The sequence below is a fragment of the Euleptes europaea genome, chromosome 1 (assembly GCF_029931775.1).
Source record: "Euleptes europaea isolate rEulEur1 chromosome 1, rEulEur1.hap1, whole genome shotgun sequence".
Lineage (NCBI taxonomy): Eukaryota > Metazoa > Chordata > Lepidosauria > Squamata > Sphaerodactylidae > Euleptes > Euleptes europaea.
In genome coordinates this window covers 76,736,450-76,755,575 of record NC_079312.1, presented here as the reverse complement: position 1 = coordinate 76,755,575, position 19,126 = coordinate 76,736,450, and the positions used below count along the sequence as shown (strand labels likewise).

The following is a 19,126-nucleotide window of genomic DNA, read 5'->3' as shown; positions in this document are numbered from 1 at the left end:
CAATTTAGGAAAGCTTAATATAGGCCACAGAAACAGAAACATTTGTGTCAGTGGTAGCAAAGGAACGAGTAAACAGGCTTTAGGGCCTGTGGCATTGTGGGTGAGGGAGCAGGAGCGCCAGAGGAAGTAGAATTGGTTTTCAGACTGACTTGCATTAATGAGCCAAATGCCTGGTGGTTTTGATTCTTGTCTCAGTCGAGAAAGATGCATCTATACAACTGCATCTTGGGTGGTAGCTTGCCCCATCTTGGGTGGTAGCTTGCTCTGAATCTTTCCTCTTTGCATCTGGCTATATTAGGTGATTCTCAGACGTAATCGGGAGGGTGCGGAGAGCAGTGCTCTTCTTATGTGTCCTTTTGAGGATCTAGGAGAAGATACTAACAAGAAAAGAGCTAAAATAGTGGTATAATTTAGATAAGATAAATCTAGATTTGGAAGCTATAACAAGTGGATCAAGAGAAAGCAAAACTAGCATTAGTTGTAGCTGATGTGTCAAACATTAAAATTTCAGGATATTTAGGTATGTTTGTGATGCACTTTTGATTTCTGCCATGTATTTCTTTTTTTTCCTTTTTTTAAAAGGAAGGTTATTCTGTGAAATTGACATCAAGGCAAGATATTCTTTTGATCTTTCCATTTTAATTCTGTGAATTGAAAAGTTTATTCAGAGGATCTGTTAGTCCGTAATTTATCAAAATTTAATGGATTACATCATGTGTGTTCCATTATTGTCATTTTATGGATGGTCTTTCCGTTCATTTAACTCCACCCACTTTCATCTTCAGCTTTGTGATCTGTTTTTGGTGACATGCGTCATGAAGTATATGAGTGATTCCCGTGAGATTTTTTAATTAAGTAAATAGTGTTGAGCTTTTTAGGGGAAATAAGACAAAACATTTTCTGAATAACAGAGCTGAGCATAAATTTATGAAGCATAAAGTATATTCAACATCACTGTTTTCAGCTACTCAAGTGCAGTCTAGTGAACTGACACAGAAAGCAAGAAGTTATGCATTACCTCCATGCTTATTAAGACAGCATTAAGTTAAAGATATAAGGAAAATGCCCATCCTTTTTGTGCATTTTCCCAGTATAAACAACTTTGAGGTTTGATGCACAATCAAAATTGTGCAGGAAACCATGACATTACTTTTGGAGCATCGTTTAGAGCAGTGGTTCCCAAAGTGGGCAGTACCACCCCCTGGGGGGCAGTGGGATTACCTAGGGGGGCACTAAGAGGCAAGGGGGTAGCAGGGGGCCACTAGAGGTGGGCTCCTTCAACTGTGTTGTTGGATAGGGTAGGGGGCACTGGGGTTGAGTTTGTGGAACCAAGGGGGCGGTGGCCCGAAAAGTTTGGGAACCACTGGTTTAGAGAATCAAGGAGAACAGAGATACAAGTTTGGGCATTGATAGTTATCCATTATTCCTATATAAAAATGTATTATAAGTAAATCTAGTTGGCTTTAGAATGGTAGAACAAAGCTCACATAGCTTGGATATTCCTATCAACCACTTGTATTTGGAGGCTTTGAGTAGAACCTACTTGTAAACTTCAAATTAGGACTTTGTATTTTCTGGGTTGCATCCTGTGATCCATTGGCAGAATCTGTTGATAGTCATGGATCCTTTCTGTAGTCTCCTCCTCTCAGTCCCTTCCATCCCCTGGAAAGTTGATTTCTGGGGCCCACCAAGACTAAGAACCATACAGGTCAGGGGGCTGTGTTAGGAAGTCATTTTCCCTTTACCCCCAGCAACCTGGGTACTCATTTTACCGACCTCGGAAGGATGGAAGGCTGAGTCAACCTTGAGCCGGCTACCTGAAACCAACTTCCGTTGGGATCGAACTCAGGTTGTGAGCAGAGCTTGGACTGCAGTACTGCAGCTTACCCCTCTGCGCCACGGGGCTCTTATAGTCGTCTTTATTAAACCAAAAGTCCCAGACTCTTCAGTCTTTCCTAGGAAAGGTGCTGCAACCTCTTCTTCCAGCTCTGCAGGGTCCTTTTTGAGCATCCGCAGAGTGGGGTTTGATTTTGCCCCTTCCTTGGTGCAGCCCTCTAACCTGCATGGGTATTGGTCCTTATTGGGCCTTTTAACACTGTTCTAGGGTCAGAAGGGACTTCTGGGGAGAGAGGAAAGTAGGCAGGATCCCTGGTTCTTGTGTGAGACCCCTCCGTGTTGATTTCCTTCACTGTGAGCATCAAAGTGAACACTTGAGTGATGATTTCTTTCTACTGTTTGTCATTAGTAGATGCCAGTTTGAGTTTCTTCTAAAGGCCTGTCTCTGAGTTTATAGATGCAAAATACGATATGTATGGTTCTCTTAACAGGTTGTAAAATGGTGGTGGGAGTGTGTTTTATCACTTATCCTCATAATTGTTTCAATGAAGGATTGAAAGTGCAGAAAAAAAAGAATTTTACGTAAGTCTGATTACAGAATTGTCACTCTGTTTATAGCTACCACAATTTTTTCAGGACTTGACTATAAATGGTTTGAGTAGAAGTATCATTCAGGTTCGACTATAAATGGGTTGAGTAGAAGTATCATTCAGGTTCTTCATCAAAATTAGCAATACAGAGAATCTCCATTGAGACTTGTATCTTTGTCACTTAAGGTAGGTTATTAGAGGAAAATTATAAGAATGCTTGGAAGCATTACCTTTACAGTACTGAATAGCTTTTAGCAAAGAACTATGCAAAGAACTAAGCTCCAAACCAAAAGCAAAGAGACAAATACAGTCAGCAATTTTTTTTTTGCTGCTTTTGGATCTGAAGGATGACCACTAGAGTTGTGATTTCCGTATATATTGGTTTGGATCCATGAAGCCCCATACATAAGAGGAATGAACTTCCACTTCTAGAAGGTGGAATCCGGGGTCTGATTTTTGCAAAACTTATGATTTTCCAGAACCGAGTCATGCACCTTAAACATTTAGACATCTTACAATGTTACTGGAGCATATGCCTGGCTTGCCAGTGTCCTTTCGATGCACCTTGCTACATGTGAAAAGTAATTTTGCACTTGCTGTAAGAAATGTTTTAGCTAATGTGTGTAAATAGTATCGTACAACATAGCAAAAGGTGTTGAACCAGTGTCGCAGGAAGGCAGACAGATGTAATGCTTAGGATCTGAGCACAAGGTTCTTCCCATTAAATTTGCCCTGCTTGAAGCCCACTCTGTAGATGTAACATATGGCCAAAACTTAATTTGATTATTTTCATTCTCTTTAAGGCACACTACACAGAAAATTAATAGAATCCCTATGTATGTTTACCATGGTAGATGGTTCTTTGTTTGGCCTCTTCCACTTTGCAGAATGAAGGATGCGAGTTTGCCCTGTAAACTCAAAAAAAGGGTATAGTTAGTGCATCAGCTATTCAACATTTTCTTGTTTGTTTTCATTCATTTGTGGTCTTTCAGGTATTTAAATGAGCTAGATGGCTTTTTCCATAATGCTCATAATGCTGCCGTCTATTCCTTGCATATCTTATGGTTCAATATATTAATAGTTCCCCCCCCCCTATCTTTTTCTTATACCTTCAGGGGAAACTCGTGATAGGTGGTAAGCCAGTGACTCTGGAATACACTCCGTCCCTTGAATTCTGGCGCTGCAAACGAGTGAGTATATGGGAACAGAATTTGTTTCAGAAAGGGTCATGGAAAAGTCTAGAGCTAAACAGCTCACTGAAGGTTTTGGATCTGACTAAGAATGAATTTTGGGGGGAGAAATTTCAATCTGATCAGAATCTAGGGTTTCTGGTTGCCTTCCCCTTGTCCCTTTATCAGGTGGTCAAAATGAGCAGTCTGGGCTTTGGGATTTTTTTAAATAAGACTTCCCCCAACCCCACAATCTATTCTTTGATTTAAAAACTAAATACCCCTAGCATTACAATCTTTCTCATTGGCAAGGGAAGGCATGCACTTAACCTCGGTTTTTACTGGGTTTAGTTGTCTTCTCATAAAAATACCAATGGAACTTCTTCCCCATTGCACTGTGGATGGTTCCTTCCTAACCTTCAATGTGGATACATTTTTAAGTCTTCCACCATCACTTGAAAACTTTTAGTCCAGAAGGCCTTGTGTTGTCTGTTAATTCTTATGTTACCTGTTTTTAACTGTTTTATCTAGATATTTTAAACTCCTGTATTTATTCTAAAATAGGCGAGGAATACGTATTCTTTTGTTCCATTTTTTATTATTATTTCTTTTTATACAAGTTTCAAATATATATTTCTTTTTCCACATACATTGTTTGTATAACGTACTTTTCTCATTCCCTTCCATCCCACCCATCCCCCTCCCTAACTCCACTCCTTCACCTTATAATTTTTAGTCTCTTAACCAAAGCCACGGGCACAAAGTCTGAATCTTCCACCGAATGTCTTTTTTTCCTTCCATTGGTATCCACTCTAAATAGGGCTTCCATCTACTCGTGATTTCCCTGTTCTTATCTTCCCATGAAGTCTTCCCATGTTCTTATCTTCCCATGTACAATCTACATTGGACAAACAGGTCAGTCTCTTAGACAAAGATTAAATGTACATAAGTCTGACATCAGAAACCACAATATTCAAAAACCAGTGGGAGAACATTTCAACCTTCCAGCACATTCTGTTGCAGATTTAAGAGTAGCAGTTCTCTTACAAAGGAATTTCAAAGGGAAATTGGAAAGAGAAACTTCTGAATTACAGTTGATATTCAAACTAAAGTCAATGCATTTACCTGGGCTGAATAAAGACCTTGCATTCATGGCTCATTACCAGTGCTGATTTCTCCACACCCATCTCTCCCCTGGACATCACAGACTCTTCTGCATACCACACTTAATCCCATCACGCCTGCTATTCATATTTACATACTGTTAACATTTACATACTAATGCTTGTCTGAATTCACTCTCCTCTACTTAAAGACAGATGGATTCACATTCTAGCTGTATCTGAAGAAGTGAGCTGTGGCTCACGAAAGCTCATACCCTACCAGAAAATATTTTTGTTAGTCTTTAAGGTGCTACTGGACTCTTGCCCTTTTTGACCTTAGGGTTTCCCACCATTTACATTCCCTTATTTCGGTGTGCATAGTCTCTAGCGGTGCCCATCTTGAGGTCCTTCCTAATCATAAAGGTTGCCATTTATTCCATACCTCTAGTGCTGTGCGTCTGGGCCCTATGGTTAATTTTAAATCTTTACTTATGACCTTTGAGAAAATGCCAAATGTTCCTATGTCACTGTTAATCTTATTTTCAAATCTAACCCATTTCTAATCACTTTCTTCTCCTATCTCTAATAATGACTTTAATTGAAAAGCGGCGTAATAGCTATTCAAATCCGGGACACCCCAACCCAGTTCTGATCTAAGGCTATATACCAACCTTTTTTGAATTCTACATTTTTTGCTATCGAATATCCACCCTCTTATCATTCTATTCCAGTGTTCTATTTTTTTTGTACTAATTCCTAGTGGTATCATCTGAAATAAATACGTTAACTTAGGCACCCAGAACATTTTAGTACTTCTGATTCTAGAGGAGATTCCTAAAGTTTTATTTCTCCATCTTTTCATATCCTTCTCTATCTTTCTCCATACGTTATTATAACTGACCTCTGATATTCTATTAATATTCTTTTGTAATACTATACCTAAGTATTTAAACTTTTTAGCTCCCAATCCTATATTTGTAATTTTATTTATCTCTTTTTTTTCCGTCCCTGTTCACATTGACATATATAATTTCTGATTTAGCCATATTGACTCTTAACCCTGAACACCTTTCAAAGTCTTCTAATATAATCTTTATTTCTTTTATTCCTTCTTTAGGGTTTGTCATAATAACCATAATGTCATCAGCAAATAAATTAATTTTCATTTCTTCTTCCTTGATCTTATAGCCTTCTATCCTTGTGCTATTTTTTATCCTTTCTGCTAGTTGTTCTATCGCTATGATAAATAAGAGCGGCGAAAGCGGACAGTCTTGGTGAACTTCTCTCTGAATCTGAAAAACTTGCGAGTGATCATTGTTAACCTTCACCACTGCTGTTCCATCCCTATATATCTCCTGGATTGCATTTAAATAATTACTTCCTATTCCGTATTTGCGCATAACCAGCCACAGGTATTCTTGGGAAAGAGTGTCAAAGGCTTTGAATACATCCAGTTTCAGGAGGCCCAATTTTTTTTTTTTTTGGTCATGTTGCAGGACGTTAATTATATTTCTATAAGGTGTGCTATATTCCTGTCTTTTACAAATCCATACTGGTCCTCTTTTATTATATTTGGGATAAACCTCTTTAGTCTATTTGCTAATATTTTTGTGAATATCTTATAGCCTTGGTTGAGAAGGCTTATAGGTCTATATGATCCTACCTCTTCGGGGTCTTTCTGTGGTTTTAAAATCACTATTATTTCTGTTTGTCTCCACGAGTCTGGAGCTTTCTTGCCCTTCAAGACTTCATTAAACACCGCCTGAAGTTCTGGAGCTAGGATTTCTTCCATTTCCTTGTAGAATTCGCCTGTAAACCCATCTAGACCTGATTTGCCTTTTTTTAGTTCTTTAATTATGTCTCTTATCTCTTGCAATGTGATATCCTCTTCCAATTTAACTTTCTCGGTCTCCTTCAATATTAAGTTAATGTCTTCTTCAAAACCTACTGTGTCCCTCTTCTTATATAAATTTTTGTAAAAGGACTCAAACGCCTCCGTAATTACTTTAGGGTTTGTGATGTTTGGTTATTAACTTTTATACTTTTGACCCTCTGTTTTTCCTTTCTATTTTTCAGATAATTAGCCAGTCTTTTTGCTGAGTTTATGCTATTTCTTTGGAATTCATTCCTCACCATAACATCCCTTTTCCATATTGCTGCCAAATCTAAAACCTCTATCTGTTTTTTAAGTTCTGTAATTTGTCTCAGTACATTAGGGTTATATCTGTTTGTTTGTTTACTCTGTAACCTTTCCAATTCCTGGATTTTGTTGTCTTTTTGAGTACCACTCTCTTTTTATAATTCTTTCTTTTTTTATGCAATATCCCCTTATCACCACCTTTGCAGCATCCCATAAGATATTAGTAGTGACCGACCCTCTGTTTTCCTAAAAATACAGCTTTATCTGCTCTTTCATATATTGTCTATCTTCTTCCTTAGGCATTATTAGATTGTTGTACCTCCAGTGACTTTTTTTGTTGTTCTTGGTTTATTGCTATTTCAGTACTTATTGGGGCATGGTCAGATATCAAAATTGGGTGAGTTATAATTCCTTTTATGTTCATATTGCTGCTCTTCCCTAGGATTATGTAATCTATGCTTGATGCTGTTTTATGTCTACTAGATATGTGAGTGGGTTTGGGATGTAAGCCCATAAATTCATGCGCCTCTTTCAGACCCCATTTCCCCAAATTTATTGTTTTATCTTTTGTAATATCGATATTAAGATCTCCTGCTATAATGATCTCCCCTTCTGAAAATTGTTTGGTTTTTTTAAAGATTCTACATAAAAACTTCTTTTGTCCTTTGTTCAGGGCGTAAATATTTACTATTGTATACCGCTTACCGTATATACTCGGGTATAAGCCGAGGCACCGAATTGGACCACAGAAAAGGGATTTTTTTATTGACCCAAGTATAAGCCGAGGGTCAATAATGCTGCGCTCTAAAATGGCGGCTGCCATTTTAGAGCGGGAGGAGGATCTCGCCCCTGCCCCGGGTCGCCCTCCTGCCCACCCTGATCCCAGCGCCATCCTACGAGGGGAGGGGGAAGAGCCCTTGAACCCCCTACTCACCGGGAGAGGCGGCGATGCAACAACAGGCCCGCTCATCAGCTGGTGAGCGGGAGGACCGCCGACGAGGCGCCCACAATGTTTCCTGGCCCCCAGGTTGGCCAGCCAGACGGGACCGCGGGGAAAGGTGGGACCGCGCGGTGGGGGGGGGGAACAAACTGCCGCTGCCCAGCAGAAGGTACAGGCAGGGGCTCCCCGGCGGCGCGGCCAGTGCGCAGGCCGGGTGATCCATGGGGGGGGAGGGCAGGGCAGGAAACCTCCGGCGGCGCAGCCAGTGCGGAGGCTGGGGGAGCGGGGGGCAGGGCAGTTCAGGGGCTCCCCGGCGGCGCGGCCAGCGTGCAGGCTGGGTGATCCATGGGGGGGGGCAGGGCAGGAAACATCCGGCGGCGCGGCCAGCTCAGAGGCTGGGAGATCGGGGGGATGGCAGGGCAGGGGCTCCCCGGCGGCGCGTCCAGCGCGCAGGCTGGGTGATCCATGGAGGGCAGGGCAGGAAACCTCCGGCGGCACGGCCAGCCCAGAGGCTGGGGGATAGGGGGGAGGGCAGGGAGGGGCTCCCCGGGGGCACGGCCAGCTCACAGGCCAGGTGATCCAGGGGGGGAGGGCAGGGCAGGAAACCTCCATTGGCGCCGACGATGTTCCCAGGCCCCCGGGCTGGCCAGCCAGACGGGGCAGCAGGGAAAGATGGGACAGCGTGGTGGGGGAGGGGGAAGAAACCGCTGCCGCCCAGCAGAAGGCGTGGGGGTGTGGGGGGAGGCGGGACAGCCCGCCCATCAGCTGGCCGGCGGAGGGGGGAGCGCACTGGCGCGGCAGGAGACTCAGTGCGGCTCCATGCGTTGGAAATTCCGCGAAATTCCGTATTGACCCGCGTATAAGCCAAGTTGGGATTTTTCAGCCCTTTTTCTTTCCATCTTGGAAAATAATTATTGAGGATGGGTAACCCCATGTAAATTTTACATTATTTGCATGCAATTTTTGGGCATAGGGATGCATTAAATTCTTTTTCTTGAGAGTTTCTTGGCAAAAGTCTTGTCTCACCCACACTCTTCTTCCTCTGAAGCGCAGGTCCTTCCTCTTTTTCAGTTCTTTATATACTTGTTGTTGAAGCTTTTCTCTTGTGAATTTGATTATAACATCACGGGGGGCTCCACCCCTCCCTCTTCCTTGCAAGCGGTGTGCTCGTTCTATTTCGTCTGGTTGAAGCTTGACTCCATTATCTGCAAGCCATTCCTTAAGAGTCCCTTCTAAATTCTTGGCAGAAACCTCTTCAGAAATCCCTGCCAAAATTAAATTAGCCCTTCTGTTGCGGTCGGAGAGTTCAGTAATTTGCCGGTTTAAATGATCAATCTTCTGCACGTTTTCTGTTGCCGGTTCTTTTGCGGAAGTAACTATTTGCTTAATCCCTACCAACTCTTTTCCCACTTTGGCGACCTCGTCTTTTATAGACTTAATTTCTTCACTGATTTTATTTTGAAATGCTATCACTGTGTTTTGAAGAGCAGATATTTGTTCTGATAATTCCTTAATATTCTTTGCCATCTTTAGAAGCTGATTAGGGGAGTTAATGAGTAGGCTTTTTTCGGCCTCAAGGCTTTCCCCCAGGAGTGCAATAAATAAAGCAGTCTTACCGGTGTTGAAATTTCAAACTTTATCTCCTCTGCTTCTCTTAGTTTTTCTCCTCTCTTATCTCGTTGTATATGCTAGGACTCCCTTATTTACATTCTTTTTGAGCTATAAATTCTTTAGTTCAAAGGAGAGCTCGGAGTACAGCATCCGTCTTGATTTAGGGCATGCCTAAACTCTCAGGTATACGTATTCTAATAATAGAGTATTCCTGGGCCAGTGTCTTAGTACTCAAATTCTAAACTTGCATAAGAATTCTAGGAGTGTTTTAATGAAGATAAGCCAGCTGTATTACTACCAAATGTTATGTGTTGTATAAATAGATGTAAATAATAACTGCCTTCTGCTGCTGATTATCAGCAATAATTTCATGATTAGAAGTTTATCCCGGGAATGTTTATACTAATATGAGAAGAGATATCGTTTGCGTCATTTTTCCCATTCTTGTCCTTTAACCCATATGGCCAATATATTTTTTTAGTCTTGATAGAACAATCAGTGATAGGAATTTATTCTAGTTTATGCATTTTCATTAGAATTACTCATTAAGCTTAATTATTAGCAAGTTTTATTACAGGTAAAACTCCAATTAATTATTGTTGCACCAGATGGATATTTATTGTCAGTGCAGTGCAACTATGAAGAGTGGAACAAAATTTCCTTCAGCTTAAGGCCTCAATAGTGGTGATCCACTGCAGCTTGCCTGTGGCCTAAAGGGCAAATAAATGCATTGGCACTAATGGGAAAAAACCCAAGACATCCTTATGTTAATGTTTCCCATCCCCAACACAATGTTGTTAGTTGCTCCTTGTGGAGCGGGGGTGGAGGAAAGAGATAAAATACTAATGTGATGAATGGCATCTTTTTTTCCATCTACATGCTACCAAGGCAGTATGGGTTGGCAGTGCCCAAAATTATCACCAGAATGTATAATTTGTGCTAATAAAACTTGTTCATCAGAAATTATCTTTCTAGTTCTGTTATGCTAGCTGCAGCGTATCCTGAAGGGACAAGAGCCTTTTAAAGTATTACTTTCTTACACTCTGTCTTCTTCCTTACAGTGCAAAGTGTCTACAATAGGATATCGTTCATCGTGTTATTACTGCAGGCTTCCAAGAGATTGTAAGTCTACTTTTGTTAAAGTTCTAAATTGTTTGTTTGTTTGCTTGCTTGTTTTGGACAAAGGTCAGCATGCCTTCTCAATTGATTAAGAATTGAATGGCAGGTAATAGAAAATATTGGCAGTATTAAACCAAGAATTATATTCTGTTTCGGAGGTCTTATCAGTTAAAACAAAATAAAGAATTTGGAAAATAAACATAGGTGAATAGCGAACTTTTGACATCCCTTGAATTTTCATGGCTTTTACTTGGAAGGGATTTTTTGGCCTGAGATAAGAGGACGCTTGGGTGTATTTGGAATATAAGCACTACTGACGTCAGAGAGGGAAGAAAAAGATCACAGCAACTGGTGAAAAGTAAATGCTGTCCTCCTATGAGAATTGTTTTATCCCAGTTGTGTCAATGTGTTCCAGCACCTCCCTTTTTAGTAGAAATCTAAGAAATTGCCTTGTACTTAGCTGTGACATCTGTGTATACCTTCAAACAGCAAATTGCTTAAAAAGTGGTGTTGAGATTGAAAGAGAACACATTGATCCTACTTAGTGAAATGACTTAATCTATGTTTCCTTAGTGGTTGAAGATAAGCCTGGGAAAAAAGAGGAGCAAGAGTTACCTGAGGAATCTGCGCTAGAAGGAGAACTTATTGAGAATCCTGATCCTCCCCAGGAACCTCCTCCTCAGAAGCCTGCTCCTGAACAGCAGGGCCAGCCTCAGGAACCTGAGCTGAAGAAGAAGGATGAAAGCAGAGAGCAGCGGTCTTCACAGGAGAGGAAAAAAGAGCCAGAAAAGAGCCCATTCCGGAAGGAAAACCAAGAACATGCTTCAAGAAGAGAAGCCATGGAGACCAAACATCAGAAGGATGAGAGTAAAAGTAAGCTTGATTATTTTAATTAGTTTTGCAGCTGCCTTGTCTTACGGCATTTATAATGGACCCTGGATTTGAGTTAACTGAGTAGAGATGCTTAAATCTCAGCTACAAGTTCAACAGCATTATTTTTTGCCTTGAAAGAGGAGGCTGAGCCTGGTAAAATATTGGGATGCTGAGAACTTAGCAAAAATGTGAAATGCCTGTTCGTTGTGTAGTCAAACCTCTTTTGATCGGCATGAAGATCTGGTTGCAATTCAAAACAAAGCAGCGTTACTAGCAGTTTTTCATCTGTGCAGTGGTAGTGCTCACCATAATAGCTGGCTGGGTAGCTGCTTATCTATCACATGTACTTGATTACTACAACCTGGGCCACCATGAGATGACTGTTTTTAAAAGCAGCTATGTTAGGTTGTGCGTTATTTTTGTTCAGTCAGCATTCAGAGAGCCTTGGTCAGTTTTATTTCAAGTTCCTGGTCTCATGGGTGTTGATGGCAGTTTGCAAGCACGTTGTGAGCGTTCTTTATTGAGAGTCAAGGTTAATGTTCAAGGGTATCGGTTCCTGAAATAATATTTTTCTCCTTTCGTTAAATTTCACAGCAGTTATGTTAAAGCGCATACCTCGCTTCACCCCTCCAGAAGTCATTGTGGGTCTTCTGGCGCCGTATGTCCGCCTCTCCACTTCAAGTGTGCGTGTCATGAAGAATAAGGCTGGTCGGATGGGCTACACCTATGGCTTCATTGAACTGGACTCTCATGCTGTAAGTTTCCATTGGTCTTTTGCTCTACACCATAATGTTTTACTGCTGTTAATGCAAATTTTTCCATATGTGACAGCCCCACCTTTTGGCTTCTATGTTTTGGTGTAGAATTCTCATAGTAGCGGAGTTTGTGAATTTGCTCGTGTCTGCCTTTCGTATCCAAGGCTAGAGATTAGTGTGAGCTATATGATGACCCGGTATTGAATCACACTTTAGTGTAGTGTTCGTTCTAAATGCATTATACTCGTTAATGAGTAAATCCAACTTGCTGTTTTAACTGAGTCAAAGCTATTTGTGCAGCTTTAGTTCTGCTGCAAGTAACACCAGGAAGTGATTTACTATCCATAAGTTTACTTTTCTCAGAGGAGGAAAATGAAATGCCAAAACAGCTTGTTGTGTCTGATAGGAATTACTCTTCTATTTTCTGTAACACAGAATTCCAGCATGTAGGTTCACGTGACAATTGCTTTCCATTCTCCATTTTGTATACTGTCACACAGGCTTTATGATCTTCACTGTACTTGGGCTTTGTGGGATTCTTGGATTTTTCAAAATTGGTTATCATTGGTATTAGTTCTGTCACCTTATTGTCCTGTAGATAGCACCCAAAAAATATAGGATCCTTTCCTTTTCTTCCTCCTAGCTCAGAACATGTACCTGGATCAGTCTACTGAGATGTGTCCATGACATCCTGAATAGCTACCCAATCAGAATTTCATTATCAGATTTCTGCAGTGCAGTCCTATGCAGAATTAGTTCAGTCTCAATCCACTGAAGTAGATAGGCTTAGACTGGGGCAACTCTGCATAGAATTGCACTGTTAGTTTCCATAGAGGGCTTAGAAGGGGTGCCTTATGCAGATTGTTTTGGAGAGATGGTAAAGAAATACACTAAATACACCCCCATATAAATTGTAAAATAAATGTTACATGTAACAACTTACAGTGATCTTTTCCCCTCCTTAAATATATTCTTCTCTCCTCAGGAGGCGCTCCGGTTAGTGAAAGTTTTACAGGACCTGGATCCCCCAATCAGCATTGATGGCCGGGCAGTGGATGTAAACCTAGCCACAGGAAAGAGAAGGTAGTAAAGGCCTTACTAAAAGGTCTACTGCATGTCTTCCTTTACATATGTGTTATGGTAGATGGTTGAGTATGCAGATTGATGCCTAAATACAGTTTTGAAGGGGAGTTTTGGGCTAGCCATTTTTGACAAAAATTAAGTTGCATCATTATTGGCATGTATCTTACCTTAGGCTGAAGGATGTTAATCAAGAGGGATATTTCACAATCCCCCATAGACCGAGACAGCTGATCTTTGAGGTGGAATGAGTAGTTCCCTGTTCACCTAGCCTTGAAGCTTGGTTTTAGCACTGATTGCTGATGCTTTGAGCTAAGCTATTTGTCCAGATCCAAACTTAAGCATACAGTGTTAGTGCACAGACAAGAGTACTTTTATTTCTCCCTCTTTGTGCTGTGTTGGGGAATGGGGAGTGGAAATGTAGGGGATATGTGCTTCATACCCACCGCAATAATGTTAGTTTTTAGGAGCTGGAGCATATTAATTTCTCTCCTGGGCCTACTGTAATTTAGTGATCATGCCTAGTTCTCATCTAGCTATCCTTTGGCATTTTTCTCTTTTAAAATTTACAAATGAATACTTCTCTGGTACTCCCCAACGTCTGCAGAAATTCTAGCCTTGTCGGTGGGTAGGCCCCTTTCACTGTCTTGGTGAAAGCACATTTCATAGTTAAGTGTCTATTAGAGGAAACAAGTTGAGGGACCAAAAGGAATGGGAGATGGGGAATGGCAGGAACAAAGGATTTGGAAAGTCTGCCCCCACCCCCCCACAGTCCACAAAATATCGCAGGACTCTTTAAGCATTTGGGCTGAGCAGCCAAGTTCCTGCCATCCTCTGCTGTTTTTCTCCCACACCCTAAACTGACTTTCAGCTGCTCTGAACTTTTGGTACCCTCTTGTGTCATGATTGTAAAGGTGTAGTTGTGTTAGTCTGTTATAGCAAAATAAAATAAAAATCCAGTGTCACATTAAAAACTATTTCAACATTTATTTCAATATGACCTTTCATAAGTCACAGCTCACTTCTTCAGATATCTGAAAGGAAAATCATACTGGGGATCCTTCTTAAGGAAAAGATTATGCGGGGAGTGGAGCTGAGGTGTGAATTTCTCCATAAATCTTTCAAATGTAAATTTTCAATATAAAGGGGAAAAGGAAGGAAGAAAAGTTAAGACATAATTCCCATCTTAAAACAACAGAATTAGCAGTAACAAATAATGAATGATGAGAGAGGTTGGAAGTTCGAACAGATAAGTAACATGATAAAGTAGGATAGATAGTGTACCTTGTGGTACAAGGCTACGGTCTGATGAAACATGTTAAGAACAGCCAATTAAAATTTCTAAGAAGTATGTCCTGTGGAGCTATTAGTGATCATAGTGTTTTGCATTTTCCTTCCCCTTTTTACTTATTTTCAAAGTCTTATGTTTTTCTACATACCATGCAGAAACCCCAGTGTTGTCTGTGGGTGTCACGGCATTACAGCTTTCATGTTTGGCACAAGCCACCTATTTTACTACTAGATATAATATACTATGGATGTATGATTGTTATGCTCTCATTCAGTTTCTTATAGAGCAGCTAACACACTGGAATTGCTGAGATTAAACTGAATTAATACTTAGCACATATGAAGCAAATTCAGTGCCCTTGAATTCATTAATCTAGATGGCTTTCTCCCCCCACTTTCTTTTGGCTAGAAATGAGTATGGCGATCAAGGGGATGTTCCGCGCTACAGCCAGGTAAGCCTTATGACATAATGTGTGATGGCATGCAGAGGGAATTGCCTGCTGCCTTCTGGTAGTGTGAATTATCTGTGGTTTGCCCTGCCCTTTTCACTAGCTGTAAAGCATTTTCAATTTTGCCTGCTCCTCTATGGTTTGGTAAAGAATTCAAATCCATACTGGACTATGAATGAGCCACTAGCACTAATGTTACTTACATAACATCATACGGAGTTTAGGGATTGGCTAAGAGGTTTAATACATTGATTTAGTGTTTGCCCACATTCTCAAATGTCTTACGAATACTATCTCTGTAGGCCTGTCCTTTACTTAAACCCGCTTAGCAGTCAAAACTGTCTTAGTTAACCACTTGCATCATAGAGAATGCATGCAAAAGCAAAAAAGAAATTTGAGCTGACATCCCCATTTGCTGTACAGAAACAAGTTGGCTGACTTTACTTTGTCTTAGTCTCTCTCCTTTGGGTAACCTGTAAATGTAATCCGAGAGTCTAATTATAGATTTTTGATGTCAACAGAGCTATTGGAAATGTTCCTCACAAAACTCAAAGAACATTATGTTATATGAAGGTTCTAGACATAAGGTTGTAGACATGCCTTGATAAGTCATGTTATGCCCTCATTGATGTTTGCAGTTAAGGCACAAAAAGCAATGTGTAATAGGAATATAATCATTTTAATTACTTTTTGTGGCTTAAGTAACAGAGTATATACATTCAGTATCAAGTAAAGATTTATTTTTACCACATTTCAGCAAAACCTGAATCCTTTGAAAATAATGTGGCTAGAAGTGAAGTCAGTTGATTAACAGAGCAGGTGTGTCAGGTGCTTAGAGTATGGCAGACTATGTGTTACACCCCATGCAGATCTTCAGTTAGCTTGGTTTGCTATCATCACGCAGGAGATATTCAAGGTAAAATAGATTTGCTTAGTCCAGTTATGAGTGGTATTATGGCAGGCACAGTAGATGAAAAGATTCCAACATGGTGGATATTGTCCAGAGCAGAGTCAACAGTGATGCATGTTGGATTTCTGCTTTTTTCCCTAAGACCAATTTTGCATGATGAGACACTTTAGAACCTCAAATGTTTGCTGCTATCTATATGCGGCACCTTATCCATTTCCAGCAAGGGGAGTGTTCCACATAAAAGCAGAGATAATAATGAACAATCCATTTGCATTTACTGATATAGTCCATGTGATGAGAGATAGTAATTGCACCAAAGATTTTATGTGTGTTCTTGGGAAATACTTGCACAGCAGCAGTGGTGAGTTAAAAGTTGTGGAATTGGTTATGAACCTCTTAAGGGTTTCTTTGTCTCACAGAAGCAATAAATAAGACTTCAGAACTGTCTAACTAGAACCCTCTCCAAAAAATGTAGGCTATTCAGGAGGGGAGATAGGATGGCTTTCTTCCTGGATCCATAAAACAAATGAAAGGGTCTGTTTTTCTTCTATTCCTTCATGGGTGTTCTCTGTAGTGCAGGCAATTCACTGACTCCATTCTCTCTTGGTAATGAGCGTGTATGCCATGGACAGGATCACTAAGGAAGGTGCATGTTCTTTAAAACATCTGTTTGGATCTGTTTGTTTCATTCTCTTCCAGTTTTGTGGATGTTAAAAAGCTAGACATTCTTCTGTTGTACAGCAGGTCTCAATGAAAACCTTTTGATGTCAACTTAGTGACTTTTTATTGGCTGTGCAGTAACAGCAGCAAAGTATATGCTGATACTTTTGATACAAAAAGTCCATACATTACTTGGCTTGGAATGCTTTGGTATCATAGGGAAATGTGAAAAAAATCTCTAGAAGTTTTGCTTCCATGTTTCTTTACTTGATGCCTTTTATATTTTAGGGCAGAAGGGGCATGAGGGACAGGAGAGGTGCTGAGTCCCATAAACGAAGATCAGACTGTAAGATATGTCCTTGTTTCCTTGTTACCATTGATCTTAGTTCTTGATGCAGTTTGTAATTGTGAAAAACTATTTTCTGTTGAGTAGGAATCAGTGATCCATTAGTACAAGGATCACACACCTTTGCTGTGTTTCCTACCCCCAGCAATCCCTTCCACCTCCAGGAAAGATGGTTTCTGGGTTTGCAGAACCCACTTGGACTAATAATCTTGTGGGTTGGGGGGGGGGCTTCATGGAGGACAGTAAAGGGGGTGAAATCATCCTCTCCTCCCTGTTTCACAAATACAACTCTGCCGACAGAAGGAGAATGGACAATTTGTCTCCCTGACCCCTATGGCTAATAGTTCATGCAGGTCCCGTTACTACAGGAATTTGCTTTTCTAGGACAAGGAGGGGAATGGGAACATGGTAAAAAGTCACATCCACCAGCTCTTTCTACTGATGGATCACTGGATCCAAACCTATAGAAGGAAGACTTAGAACACTTTAAATATGGAAGTGTTAATATTTTCAAACCAAACAAAAAACTCTCATTGCCTGTTAATCTAAGGTTTTTCAGGGTCTAAAGTGGGGAAATCGCCTCCCATTGGCAGCTTGCAGCAGTGGAGAAAGAGGCAGTTTCCCCCTCCTCTCTGCAGCCCCCTTGGGGCATTTTGTTGATGAGGATTTTCAGAACAAGCAGCAGGCTGGTGGGAAAAGGGAAAGGTGGAGAATTTGCTCCTCCGTTTACATTTTCTTGTGGGACCTCCTGGCTCTTATAAAATATCTGGATTGATGTTTCATCATCCATTGTCTTTCAGGACTAGACTTATCACCTGGCAAGGTGAAGTCGCCTTCCTCAGGCAGTGTGTTCTGGGATACCGTGAAATTCTCTGTTTAGTTTTCTATATTTTCGTCATCAGGGGTGGGAGAGACATTTGGCTTGTCTGCCTTAGGCATCAAAACACCTTGGATCATCTCTGCTTTATTTAAAGTATATGTAAGATATTTGGAAGAATGACCCTTGACCTTATTTCTTTCCATTTAGCTTCTTCTGATGTGTCCAAATATTTTTTTTTTTTTTTTCTTTGTTTTTTGTGTTTGTTTTTTTCTTTTTTTTTCATTCTTTCGATCCAGATACTGGAAATTATTTTGACCCCATATCTGGGGTATACTATGACCCTAATACTCAGGTGAGAGCATGTACACCTATATTCTTCCTTTGTTGGTGATGAGATGGCAAGAAAAATTGGGTTGGAGTCTGCAATCTGTCAGCAGGAAGTGCTGATAGCCACAGTTCTTCCCACCATTCCCCACTGCTAGCAGCCATTTCTGACTCTGGAAAAGTTTATTCCTGAAGTAACAAGACCCGCATTGAGTGATAGCCATGTGGGTTGGGAGGCTGCAGTGGGGAGGGGAAGAGGGCAAAATTGCTCCCTTTTGCCTCTTTGCCTGAACAGCACTTACTCCATGTAGGCTCTGCGATACCAGTGGATAAACGTTCCCAGGACTGAAAATGACTACTGCGGTCTGGAGAGAGATGGGGATCTTTGTGCAGACCGCGCAGGGCCCTTGTGCTGGATCCAACCCATTGTTTTCTAACAAAATAATCCTTTGTCAATAATGCTTATGTGCCAAATACCTTCTTCCAGAGAGAAATACCGATGGATCGGGAAGCATCTCCACCACAGTCACCACCTAGTGGAAGGAGGAGGCACAAGAGCCAGGAAAGGTCAAGTGACAGAGATGAGTCATCTAGCAGGGATAACAGAGACAGAAGAGAGAGACACAGAAACAAATCAGCCAAGGTAAATCTCAGCATCTTGAAACTCCTCTTGTGAATTGCATAAGCTACCCAAACTAGCACAGTCTCAGTCAGTAGGATGCTCTTTGCAACTAAGCAGATCTGGAAACCTACAAGATACACAATGGGAGAGCACCATTTCCTCTCGAACTTACAACTCTTTCTAGCAACTCAAATTCTTCTTGACCAGAGAAGTACTTTTGACCATGGATCAAAACAGATCACAGAATCTTGAGGGAGTATACAGTTTTATGAATTCTTAGGTAAAATATATTAAACCTAAGAAGCAGAATATACATACTTGTATTTATTTTTATTTATTTAAAACATTTTAATGCCTTTTTTCCACCCTATAAGGGTCCCCAAGGTGGCAAACATAAAAACATTGGTGGTGGAAAGTGCTGTTAAGTCACAGCTGACTTATGGTGATCCTGTAGGGTTTTCAGGGCAAGACATGTTCACAGGTGGTTTG

General features: G+C 40.8%; 1 protein-coding gene across 1 annotated transcript in view; it reads left to right on the top strand.

Annotated features, from left to right (window-relative positions):
• The window catches only part of RBM6 (RNA binding motif protein 6), a 69,317-nt gene that overhangs the window by 41,246 nt on the left and 8,945 nt on the right, over window positions 1–19,126 (top strand). The window contains exons 6-15 of the mRNA XM_056858527.1: window positions 3,542–3,616; window positions 10,451–10,511; window positions 11,082–11,381; window positions 11,976–12,136; window positions 13,122–13,219; window positions 14,916–14,958; window positions 16,814–16,871; window positions 17,899–17,923; window positions 17,977–18,043; window positions 18,503–18,658. Coding sequence (XP_056714505.1) covers window positions 3,542–3,616; window positions 10,451–10,511; window positions 11,082–11,381; window positions 11,976–12,136; window positions 13,122–13,219; window positions 14,916–14,958; window positions 16,814–16,871; window positions 17,899–17,923; window positions 17,977–18,043; window positions 18,503–18,658 — 1,044 coding nt within the window. The remainder of the gene's footprint in view (window positions 1–3,541; window positions 3,617–10,450; window positions 10,512–11,081; window positions 11,382–11,975; window positions 12,137–13,121; window positions 13,220–14,915; window positions 14,959–16,813; window positions 16,872–17,898; window positions 17,924–17,976; window positions 18,044–18,502; window positions 18,659–19,126) is intronic.